The sequence below is a fragment of the Ambystoma mexicanum genome, chromosome 6p (genome assembly GCF_040938575.1).
Source record: "Ambystoma mexicanum isolate Mex_15411 chromosome 6p, UKY_AmexF1_1, whole genome shotgun sequence".
Lineage (NCBI taxonomy): Eukaryota > Metazoa > Chordata > Amphibia > Caudata > Ambystomatidae > Ambystoma > Ambystoma mexicanum.
The window spans coordinates 1,173,763,553-1,173,775,663 of record NC_090935.1 but is presented as its reverse complement, the minus strand read 5'-3'; the positions used below and the strand labels follow the sequence as shown (position 1 = coordinate 1,173,775,663).

General features: G+C 44.8%; 1 protein-coding gene across 1 annotated transcript in view; it reads right to left on the bottom strand.

Annotated features, from left to right (window-relative positions):
- LOC138510277 (transmembrane channel-like protein 2-A) overlaps positions 1-12,111 on the bottom strand; it is a 1,079,160-nt gene that overhangs the window by 259,393 nt on the left and 807,656 nt on the right. Inside the window, exon 15 of the mRNA XM_069625812.1 lies at positions 10,073-10,140. Within this exon, the coding sequence (XP_069481913.1) occupies positions 10,073-10,140 (68 nt within the window). The remainder of the gene's footprint in view (positions 1-10,072; positions 10,141-12,111) is intronic.

The window sequence follows — 12,111 nt, the reverse complement described above, 5'->3', positions numbered from 1 at the left end:
TCCGGACTGGATTTCCGATTGCTTGTGACCAAATTTTGCGGTTCGATTGATATGTCAAAGCCATAGCTCAGTAATTCGTTTGCAGCTTGCAGAATAGTGTTCCGTACTAAGGCGGATGGAATGTGCAGGAGCACTTGATCACAGCGTCGTTCCGTTGCATATTCCACAATTCTTATATCAGCTGACATTATCGTTCGTAGTGACGGAATGCAAGTGAATAGTTTCATCACGTTCTTCCTATTCATGTTCAAATCATGATCGTCGTGATGAAGGTTTTGCAATCTAAGTTTATAGAGTGTTGAGCCGCCACTAGAACCTAATGAAGTAGATGCCTGAGAATGATAATGAACTGACCTATTCCCATGCGAAGTTATGTGTTTTGGGTTCCAATGGGAAAAGTTTTGTTCCTTATTTGGCCTTGTCCTCGTTGGGTTTTTGTCAGTATTCATGGATCGATTAAGATCATACGTTGTCGACGGTAAGCGAGCCGATTGTAAAGCTTCTTGAGCTGTGTCCTGTCCAGAGTTTTGATGGACGATTGGCAAGTCCTCAGAGTATGTAGATAGGTCGCAAATATCAATTGTAGAGCTGGAAAGATTATTTGGGACAATTACTGAGTCAGAGTCAACTCTTTGACATTCATTTGGATGGACTTTTGGGGAATCAAGCTCCCTTACCTGTTTTGTTTGGTTTTTCCCTATGTTTGAGTCGTTTTGGTTAACTACTTTGGCGTGATTAAATAATCCGGGGGTGGGGCCCTTCGGTAAGTTTCTAATCAGGTTTCGAGAGTTCAGGGATGATGTACATTTCTTGGCTCCCTGTCTTGGTGTTGGCGAGCGTGAGTTCAGAACAGAACGTTTGGTGTGGTTTACAGCGTTAGAGACTTTTACTTCTGTTTGTTTTGAAGGGCCCTGAAAGATGCCAAAAGAGGCCGTGGTCTTCGTCTCCGGGAGCTGAGATAAACGGCCATTAGTTGAGAGATTTTTTAAATGGTCACAATCGGAGGCCTCTTGAATTAAAAGAGGTTTGTTTAAACTAGTCACGGGAGCTTGCTGTAGAACAGCAGTCGATGAGTTGGATGTCTTTTCGATTGAAGTTAAGGTTTGACCTTCTGTTGACTGGATTGTTGCCTTTGTTGCAGCCTGCGTGGAAGCGTCCTGCGTTAGAATTCTTTGGAATTCAGGGTTTCGCATGGACGTTGAGTCTGTGGTTTGGTACTCAGATTTGGAGCAGATTTCAGTTGAAAAGTGTCGCATCCATTTCACCGCCTCAAGAAGGCCGTCAGACAGGGAGTCATTTTGGCAATGATGTCGAGCAGCAAGATCGCTTAGGCGTTCTTGCCAACGTATTGTCCTTTCGGCTTCCTGAGTCAACTGGCCCTGTAAAAAGTTTGTTACAGTCTCAAAACTGTCCATCTTTTCCTTTAATGAAATAATAAGAGTGGACTGGTCCTTGTATGCATCAAGCAAGGATTCATACATTTTTAGAAAAGGCAAGAGTGCTGTGGATGATGCAGCTAATACATTATTGTAGATCTGCATTGCTGCTGCTGATGAAAGACTCGGTTTAGGACCCGCTCCAGTCTGATCTCCTGAATTAGACTGGTTACTATTCATAGAGTCTAAATGAGAATCTGGTGTTAATACAGCATCGCCAGTTACATTCGCAAGTACTTCTTTTGAGGCAGGTTGAGTGTTTGAGGACAAATTCTTCTTTTTTATTGGATACACAAAAGGTGTAGTTTGATGGTGTGATTGGGCATTGTGCGTCGTGTGCCATGACGCGTGATTAGATTTGTCGTCAGTCACGAATTTGGGATGGATCAAATGCCCAGGATGAGATGCTTGTCGCATCAGGTCGCTGGTGTGAGATGTCCTTGCTAAGTTTTGCTCAACGCTGTTTTTCTTGTGGGACCGATCGATATTAATTCTTTGACCTCGTTGCTCCGTTTGAGCACTGAGGGAGGTCCTCTTTAACGGTGTGGTGTCGTTTTCATTGAAGGAATTGAGTTTTGTGTAAACAAAGACAGAGCGTGTGGGAATCTTGTCGAAGATGTCGACAGCTCGACGTTTGACCGCTCTTTGGGCTTTGATGTTCTTCAAATTTGGTACTGAGGAGCTCACGGCCAAGGTGGTTTCGTCATGTTCAATAGTTGCGGTTGCAATTAGATTCGATGCAGTAGAATTTTTGGCTTCAAGATTACTTGTTGAGGCAAGATCCTCATTGTCTTGTGAGGCTTCCATGAGCTCAGCATCCGTTAAGTCAAATGGCGTAAAGAACTCATCTTCTTTGTCCAAGTAAGGTGATTTGACAGAGGTTGGTGAGTCTTTGCTTCGATTTAGGGGAGGAAGATCAAGTAGTGTTAGTAACGAACGTTGTGGAGAGCTGATGGAATTTTCCACGTCGTTTCTATCGTCTGAGAGTAAGGCCACAGTTTCTCCTTCGCTGACTTCTCTGGTAGTAGCCACGTGCAAGGCACATGTAAAGACTCCACCAGACGTGTCAGTATTAGCTGCATTAACTTCAGAATCATCTAATCTTACCATCAGCATATCAATAGATGTTATCTCAGTTGTCACGGGCTCGGGTGAAAATGATGGATTTTGCGGAAGCACGGTGTCTCCCTTTTTATCAGGGGTAGCTAGTGCACACATTTCGGTGGAAGTTTCAGTGGAAATCTCAGTGTGCTGCTCATCTGAGTGCATTATCATCGGTGCAGACAAAGGATTAACAATGGTCATGTCATCATAAATAATATGGTCAGTTCGCAAAGAATTGAGGGGTCTAAGCTCAGACGGATTTTTAGATGCACGTTTGTGGTGCAAAGAGCTTACCTTTATTGGCTCTAATCTCGAGTCGCTTTTTAACGCTGTCCAAGGGTTCTGCATACGGCGTTGTTGGATGGTTTTACGTCGGGTCAGAGGGCCAGAGCCCGTTTGGTCACCTATACCGGAGTGCGCCGTCATGAATAACTGGATCCGCACTGCCGAGTCCAGCCGTTGACTGCCGTAGACTGACTCAGCTCACGACTCCGCGCGCGCTCCGCGCCGGAATCGAGGCTAAATAGGGTCCGCCTCCAAGTTGTTAGTGGCCGATGTTAAAGGCACAGGCACAGTGCACTACGGCTCCAGCCAGCAATGCAAGTGGAAAAGAAACACGTTGCTGCAGCTCCTCACAAGAGAAAAAGTCGTAGCTGACTGCCGTAGACTGACTCAGCTCACGACTCCGCGCGCGCTCCGCGCCGGAATCGAGGCTAAATAGGGTCCGCCTCCAAGTTGTTAGTGGCCGATGTTAAAGGCACAGGCACAGTGCACTACGGCTCCAGCCAGCAATGCAAGTGGAAAAGAAACACGTTGCTGCAGCTCCTCACAAGAGAAAAAGTCGTAGCTGACTGCCGTAGACTGACTCAGCTCACGACTCCGCGCGCGCTCCGCGCCGGAATCGAGGCTAAATAGGGTCCGCCTCCAAGTTGTTAGTGGCCAATGTTAAAGGCACAGGCACAGTGCACTACGGCTCCAGCCAGCAATGCAAGTGGAAAAGAAACACGTTGCTGCAGCTCCTCACAAGAGAAAAAGTCGTAGCTGACTGCCGTAGACTGACTCAGCTCACGACTCCGCTATGATCGCTTATTAGGGTGAATTCAAGGAAAATATTCATGCCCCTCGACTTAAAAAATCTACCAGGTGCCAATGATGATTCAGTGCTTAAACTACAAAGTATCAGAGATGTTGCCTCTTGCAGTTAGGCTGGGTAGACAACATTGGGAGATCCTGTGCGCACAAAGGTGTTTGCATCAGACCAATAGAGGACTCAGGGGAGAGTATGAAGTGTGTAGAATAAGGACGTGCAGGACAAACCTTTTCAAAGTGTAACGGTTTATTGAGAATCCATACTCAACCCAGGGAGTTCCTTCCCTCCCCACTCAAGTGGTTGTGCAACAAACTGTTTAACAGATTCTTTTTTAGCCCTATCTCAGACACATATCATGCCTCTTGGATCCCTCTCCCCTAAGTTAACAATAAGCCAAGAACCAGGCCGGTGTAAGTGAAATATATTGGTATTTATTTAAAAAGTCATAAATTAGCACGAAAATGTCAAACACCACTTTGTCCATGGCATAACACAATCAACTACTCTCAGCATAAATAAATCACAAAAGTGAGTTAAAAAGAGCACCATCACAATTATTCACTTTCTGCAAATTTCACTTCATGAAATAATTACACTGATCAATAACAAAGGCACTTGTCATGTAATGTTGTGCGATTTTGATTTTCCTGCAGGCTTAAAAGGCTAGCAGTCGGATATCAAGATTGGTAATTATGATTTCACCCACACTTTTGGTTTAAAATAAACACACGATGATTTATAGGTTTGTTTTTCAGACCCCCCCTTGCTTTGGTCTATGTTGGGAAGTCAGAAACATTGGAATGATTCGTGGAATTTTGAATTTCAGACCCCCCTTACTGAAAGGCATGTGTGGGGGAAGCTGGATAAAAAGGTTGGACTGATTTAAGAACAAAGACATCCCTCTTCCTTAAAAAAGTCGGGGTCAGCTGGACAACAAGGATTACCCAATTCATTTAAAGGCTATTGTTTTCAGCACACACTGGGAAGCAAGCTTTGTTAATTTAGAATTTTAACAAAGTTCAACCCGTAGTGTTCTGCCGAATGGGGAATTAATTAAATTTATATTTTTGGTTAAATAGGCTAAAGATCTACACCATTCTGCACCCCCTACCCACTATAATTGGAAAGGATTCAAAGCAAACAGGCTCAGTTCTACTTACAAAGCAAGCCTCTGGTTAAGATTCAGGAAAGCCAGCTGCATTTCGGGAAACTGGAAAGATAGGGCAGGGTTCTGGACTCTCAACTCTCAAAGATGGCCTCCCGCACTCCATCATAGGACCCAGTCAGCTTTGAGGCCTTCCTAGAAATCGGCAGCTCTACCCAGATGCACTCCCAGCAATCTTCTCTGAAGTCTCCTTACAGCTGTCAGATGGTAAGTTTTGGCAGCTTTCCTGGTGGTCTTCTTCTTCACTCTCTCTATGTCCTTCCAAATCCAGCCTCCAAGTAATTATTGGTTTAGGGGCCTGGAGCAACATATGGCAATTCCCATTCGTAGGTGGCCTCTGTTCTTCTTACAACATTTTGGCAAAAACTAGTTATGTATCACAACTTCATAATTTTACTAGCAACTGTCATATTACACATATTTTCTGATTCAGCTAATCATGGAGAATTAGATAAGCCGACCACTAAATCCCTACCATGTAGAACAGCCATGTGGCACCTTTCTGCCGTCTCCATAAAAATCAACACAGTTATGAATGGGTAAGTTATTAAGCATATCTCTAATTTCATTTTCCACACGCTCACCAACTCTCACATCTGGAACATGTTCAGATCAGCCAGAGACATAGTTTCCCTGGCCATTACAGTTCCCCGAGTCACAGGTTGATGAATTTTGTATCCTCAAAATCCCCTGGAAATTACATATAAAATGGTACATAGCTGAATTCCATCCACCTTATGATGGCCGAGGAAAAGGCCTAAATGATAATAGTCCTTTTAAATGAATTGTGAATCTCTATGTGAGACAAATGGTCCTCCTCCTGCCTTCCGGCCTTTTGTTTTCACTGGGTTAGCCTGTTGCCAGAGGTATTTTTTTTTTATCAGTCTCCTTTGTGTTAGAAGCTTGCTCTTTGAAGTGGGTGCACCCATTTTCACACCTATTAGTCATTCTCCAGCCAAGGGTAACTTTTCTTGAAGTCAATGCTTTCAGAGCCAGCAGGTCTGCAGAACACTGAATTTTGACACGTTTAGTAGGAAATTCTATTGCGAATGGTTATTTAATGGGAGATGTGACATCCAGGCTGGGAGTGGGAGATTTCCTTGTGAGGTTTTGCTCACAGCCAACAAAAGGGTCTGCTTGGGGCTGACACTTTCCATCAAGACAAAGTGGCTTTTCAAAATTTCACGAGTGTTTTGTAGGTAAAACATGACATACATTGTTTTTTGTCAACCCGCACATCATCTTTTGTTTTCCTGACCTTTTTCTTTAAGCAGTGATGCTCTTTTTTATTTTTTTAAACTGTCTTTATTTGCACACACCTACACAGGTCGTTTTTGTTTTCAATGTTTAAAAATCCTGTTTTCGATGTGACACTGATCTTTGATTCCTCCTTCTTTTGTAAATTAAAATTTTGCTTATCCATTGGTAATTACATCGCTCTTTAATTTTACTTAAAAACAAAGGTCTGGCCATTTTTGTTTCAGTGTTTAAAATCCTGCCATTCATGTGAAAGGGACTTCTGTTTGGGGCCTTTAAATGCACCCCACAAAACAAACTGGAGTTGTGCATACCTCTTTAAAATTAGAAGTGATATATCATCATCAGCGTATGGGCTCATTGCGATTTTGCCAGTCCGGAAACAAGGGTGCTGGTAAGCACACCAGCACCCTTGTTTCTGGACCAGCAATTACAAGCTTGCATGCCTGGGCTGATGCGCCCGACTGGTCTGACCCTGCTGGTCGTAGTGGCCATGGTAGGCAGACTCTTCACGGAAGCACTGGGACGGTTAGCAACGGTGCCAGGACTTCCGTCTCCGCACTCGGACTCTGTGGGAATGGGGAGTTTAAGAAATCCAGCGCCTGAATTCCAGTGCCACCAGGACTTGTAATGTCCCAGTGGTACCGGGAAGTCAGGCGCTGGTAAATTATTACGAGTATTACGCAACCTATTGGTAGCTCTGGCAGGGCTACCACCGGACTCGTAATGAGACCTATAGAATTCTGCTGTGCAATAGGAGAAATTAAAGAGTGGCATTTCCTGGACAATTCATAAGGGACTGGTGGTCGAAGTGGGCCAGAGCATTCTATTATGTTTTAACTGTTCCTATACTTTTATTTTAAAAAGAAACCATTCAGGAATGGTCACATTTTATAATAAACGTGTAGGAAGAAGTTGAAACTTTCTCTTCATGAGGGGTCATGTAGCAGAGGTACAAACTTCAATTAAGAGCAGGCACATTTGTTTTTTGTCTTTCCCTTGCTGGAGATTGGAGCCTGGAACCTGCCAAATCAGCTCCAACCTCACATCATGTTGAGATATCATAGCATTGCTGGGTTGCTGTTATTTTTTCAGTCATATGCTTATTTTTTATATTTTTATTTATTGAACATTTGCATGGCACCTGTACAGCAGAAAGTGTTTCAAGGCTCCAAAAGACTAAGGGGAACTGAAAAAGGAAAGGATAAAAAACAACAATAAACTGTCCTACTAGACCTTGTGACATTTGGATTGTGAAATTGCAGCAACAGGAAGTACAGGGGGGTGTGGAGGGGCAGGGTGGGGGGAGGAAAGGGGTGGGGCAGGGGTGATGCAGGAGGGAAGGGGCAGAGGGGCTGGAAAAGTGCTCGGGAAGGCTTGGGGGTCAAGTGCTAGATGAGGTCTTGAGGGCAAGTGCTATGGGGATGGGGTGAAGGTCAGGTAGTGCAAGGTGTGGGGGGTAGACCAGACTCAGCAGTCTGTTCAGGGAAGGGTGCCCGAAGGCAATTGCAGGGTGCTGAGGCAGACTGATCAGGAGGGGGGGCTCAGAGGAACCAGGCAGCCAGTCATTTCAGTGGGGGGATTAGAAAGGAAGGGGGAGAGGGAGGGAGGAAGATTAGAAGAAGGTCTTGAGAAGCTTCCAGAATTTAAGGAGATCCGGCTCAAGTCTGAGAGGGGCCGGGAGGCCATTCCAGAGGGAGGCTCCCACCGAAGAAATAGATCTAACCCCCACTCTCTGCTTGGAGAAACGTCTGACCTGCAGAGTGTTGGAGCTAGAAGAACGAGAAACTGTAGCAGGGAGGTATTTCGTGAGATGAAGTGGAATGTAGCATGGTCCCAGGCCCCCAAAAGCCTTGTGGATGATGCAGAGGGTCTTGAATGTGATCCTTGAAATCACCAGGAGCCAGTGAAGAGCTTTTAGGGCTGGAGAGATGCAGTCGCTTGTCTTCAGGCCAAGGATAAGTCTTGCAGTCCTATTCTGGATTAGTTGAAGAGGGTGAAGAGAGGAAAGAGGCAGATCAAGGAAGAGGCTGTTACAATAGTCCAGCCTGGAGAGAACCGGAGCTCTAGAGACATTGAGTTTCTGGGGGAAGGAGAGGAAAGGGAGAATGCTTCTGAGGAGGTGAAGCTGAAAGTGAGCCTTCTTGGCAAGGTCAGCAATATGAGGTGAGAAGGAGAGAGAGGAGCTGAAGATTATCACTAGGTCTTTTGCCTCACAAGAGGGTGAGGTGAGGGGACCTAAGGAGGGGGGGAGAGTTGTGGGGAAGAAAGGTGCGAGTACCAATGAGAAGAAACTTGGTTTACTGGCATTAAGACAGAGATCATTAGCAGCACACCATGCCTGAATAACAGCCAGACAATCGGGAATGAGAGAGGAAGGAGAGGGTACTAGGAGGCAAGTTTAAAGGAGAGCTGAGTGTCATCCACGTAACACTGGAAGTGTGACGAGAAGGTGGTGATCAGGTAGGCAAGAGGAACAAGGTACATGTTAAAAAGCCACGTGATCGGATAGAGCCCTGAGGGACACTGCAGTTAGAGAGAGAACTACAGGAGAAGAAAGGGCCCATTTGTACCTAGGATGGCTGATCTGAAAGGAAAGAGGCCAGCCACGCCAGCAACCAGTCTGTGATGCCCAGAGTATCACAGGGTCATTTTAGGAGGGTGACATGATTGACCTTGTTGAAGGCAAAGGATAGATCAAGGGCGATGAGAACAGAGGGAGAGTTGCAATGAAGGTTTGAGAGCATGTCTTCATGGGTATTCAGGAGAGCGGTTTCCATGCCTCTGGCTTCTCTGAAGCCATATTGGTGGTTGTGAAGACAGCCAACAGATTCAGTGTGACGGATGAGTTGGGAGATTGTCAACTTCTTCAGAAGTTTGCCCAAGAAGGGGGGTAGTGGAAATAGGGTGGTAATTTGCTGGGCAAGAAGGGTCTGCAGACAGCTTTTTTTAGCAGGGGGATGCAGAAAGGATTGCTTAAGAGGTGATGGGAAGGAGCCAGTGGAAAAAGAGTGATTACAGAACTCAGCCAGTGAGGGAGCAAGGATGGCAATGTTGTCCTTGATATTTCTAGAGGAGCAGGGAAGTACCTGTTTGGAGGAGGCTTTCATATCGCAAATAGTCTTGGTGACCCCATTGGGTGCTATGGGAGAGAAGGAAGAGAGGAGGAGGAATGGAGATAGAGGGGCCAAGTGGGGTCTAGATGCAAGTGGAGGAGGGACAATAGAGGAGAGAGGGGACAGAGAGGACAAAGCCCATTCTCAAGCCCCTTCTCCTGCAGTAATCAGTATTTTTCATTCGCATTTAAGCAACTTAATGTGAAAATACTGCAGGAACAGCTGCACGTGCAGTTAGTATGACATTCATTCATAGCCCTTTTTTTTCAAGCCACATTTAGCAGACAATGTTTTGAAAAAAATATCTGTTAAAAATATGGGGGTAGGGCATATAAGGGGTAGGGTGGAGTGCTGCGTAGGGAATAACTAATAGGGAATGGGCGTTTACGGAACCCTCCCCCCAATAAAAAAAGAATTGGACGTTTTTTTCCCCAAAAAATTGTCGGCAAAAAGTGCTGCGAAAAATAAACAGCTGATGAATGAACATGGAACTGTGCAGTTAATGTGTAGGTGGGAGGGGTGGCTTTTAACATTAGCATGACCCTTACAAGGTGCGAATGGTGGGCGATTCGAAAGAGGAGGGTGCGTAAAACTGCATGCTGTGGGGGACAATAAATAAAGGTAGTGGGGGTTGTTTTAAATGCATTTAGCATTTTCTTTCATTGTGTTTCTTTCAGCCTTTAAACAGTGTCAGGGGTGGAATGCAGGAAAGGTGGGACCCAAGTATGAGGTTTGTATTGCGCATGGCAAAGGGGTTTGTGGGGAGCGAGGGAGGGTCTGCAGGGAACATAGCACCACTCCTTCTTTTCATACACTGAGACCACTTTAAGGGAGTACATCCTATTATATATATATGTTACTGAAGAGTTATTTGAAGACTAAAATCGAAAATAATGCAGCTTACCAAATCATTCCTTGGTTGAATATAAGTCCCAGCACGTTTCCACTGATATCAAATTCAGCATAGGAGGGCTGATAAAAATAAAAAGAAGAAGCAGAATTGTGATCGGTAGGTATTGCACGTTGCCGTTTCTTTCAGGTAAGGTAATCTTGTTTTAGCGCATGCACTTTTTAAGAGGCTAGAATCCAAGTATGAGCAGCATTTCTTTCACACCCAGGATGCCGAAAAGTGCCACCACCCCATCTGCTTACAACCCTGATCCACGCCCGAACGACATATTTTAAAACAGTATTTATGCGCATAGCGCTGTTTCGTGTTACCTTTCTCGACATAAAAGTGCCCAGCACCAATCAGAGGCCTGAAAATCTCTGACTTGCACGGAGTGAAATACATGCAGGCTACTTGGTGACACGTTTCAGTCCCCGGAGAGTAAGAAAGGTGGTAATACCTCGACTAACACCTGCACACCACCAAGTACTCTGGGGGATTTGCAATATCGTTGCCGGTGAGGTGGGCGTGTGGAATGGGAATACCGTCCCCCTGGTGCATCCCCACGCCACCTGCAACACGCGCACGAATTTAAAATCAGTGCATCCTTTTGCATTGTCCCTGTTATAACACCCGCCAGGCCGCATTTACACTCTTTGAAAAACGTTGCGGTCCCCCTCTTTGCAATTAGCACTTTGGTGAAAACGTGCCCATGTACAAAATGGAGAAATTAGATTCGATATCATACGAGAATTACCATATTGTGTGGAATGATTTACACGGGCTAACCCTCTAATTATTAAAAGCAAGAGAACTCTTGTTCAACTTCCTTCTTTGGATTTTGATTATTTGGCAGACCACCCTTAACTTAACTGATTCCGAATTCTCAATCATTTTATATTGTCAAATACAGCCTGGGGCACGTGCACCAGCAGAGGGTAATGATAAGGACCTCTGCCGACGTCAGGTTGTTGAATGTGGTTTAGAATGCGTTTGGAATCTTCGAACACAAAACAATCGAAATTCAGTTTTTGATATACAGACCTTTCTGGCGAAAATTGAAGAAGTCTGACAAGAGGCAACAAAGATAGGATAAGAGAAATACAAGGAGAGAGAGGTGAGCTACAGGGAGGATTCGTACTACTACTACTATTACAACTACTACTAATAACAATAATAATAATGATTTGACGTTTGTATATTGATTCAGGCCGGTCCCTCACTGCTTCTAAATCAGTGCTTAATGTATTTAAAACAATTAGTCCCAGAGCTCAAATATTTTCTAGCACTCCTGTGACACTGCGGGTGAACACCACTGCTGCCAGCACCCATAGCTGCACCCCACAATGTCTACACATTTTGGGTTACACTGCCGCTTGCACCTGCTCATTGTGGTTGATGGATGCACTGACTATCACCACTTCATGAAAAAAGTGAGTCTGAGGCAATAAGTGCCAAGGCTAAAAAATAAGTACCCCCCCCCCTAAATGAAGCACTGTCTAAAACTCTATAATGATAGGTGGGATTATGAACCAGTTTTCTGCTACTTAATGTGGTAGGCTTTGGGGAAATAAAGGGATGACTTGGTCATGCTCTGATTCGATCCTTTACATATAAGTCTCATACAGACGTTCAAAACTATTGTTCTACTGATAAGAAAGGAAAAAGATACAAAAGGTGGTGAAATAAAGTAGAAGGAGAGAGTTGTGTGAGGGAATAAATCCCCCAAAAATGAAGGTGAAGACAATTTCCCCCAAAAAGCACTCTTTCTGGCAAGTTGCCAAAAGTGGAGTGTTGGCAAATTTACATGCAGTACAACTCTCTAACAACCGATGACTGACTGTGTGGCAGGAGCCTCCTCCTTTTCATCACTGTGTACGCGGGGAGTGTTGTGTCCCTTCATCGCAACCACTTTATGAAGTACTGGAGAAGCTGCATTCCGGCAGATTGCCCAAGGGATAACTCCCTGTGCATGTTAAACAGTCACTCTACATGGGAACAAAACCTGAACAATAACCAAAGCTTTGAATCTACACCTTCTCTCACCCAGTGAA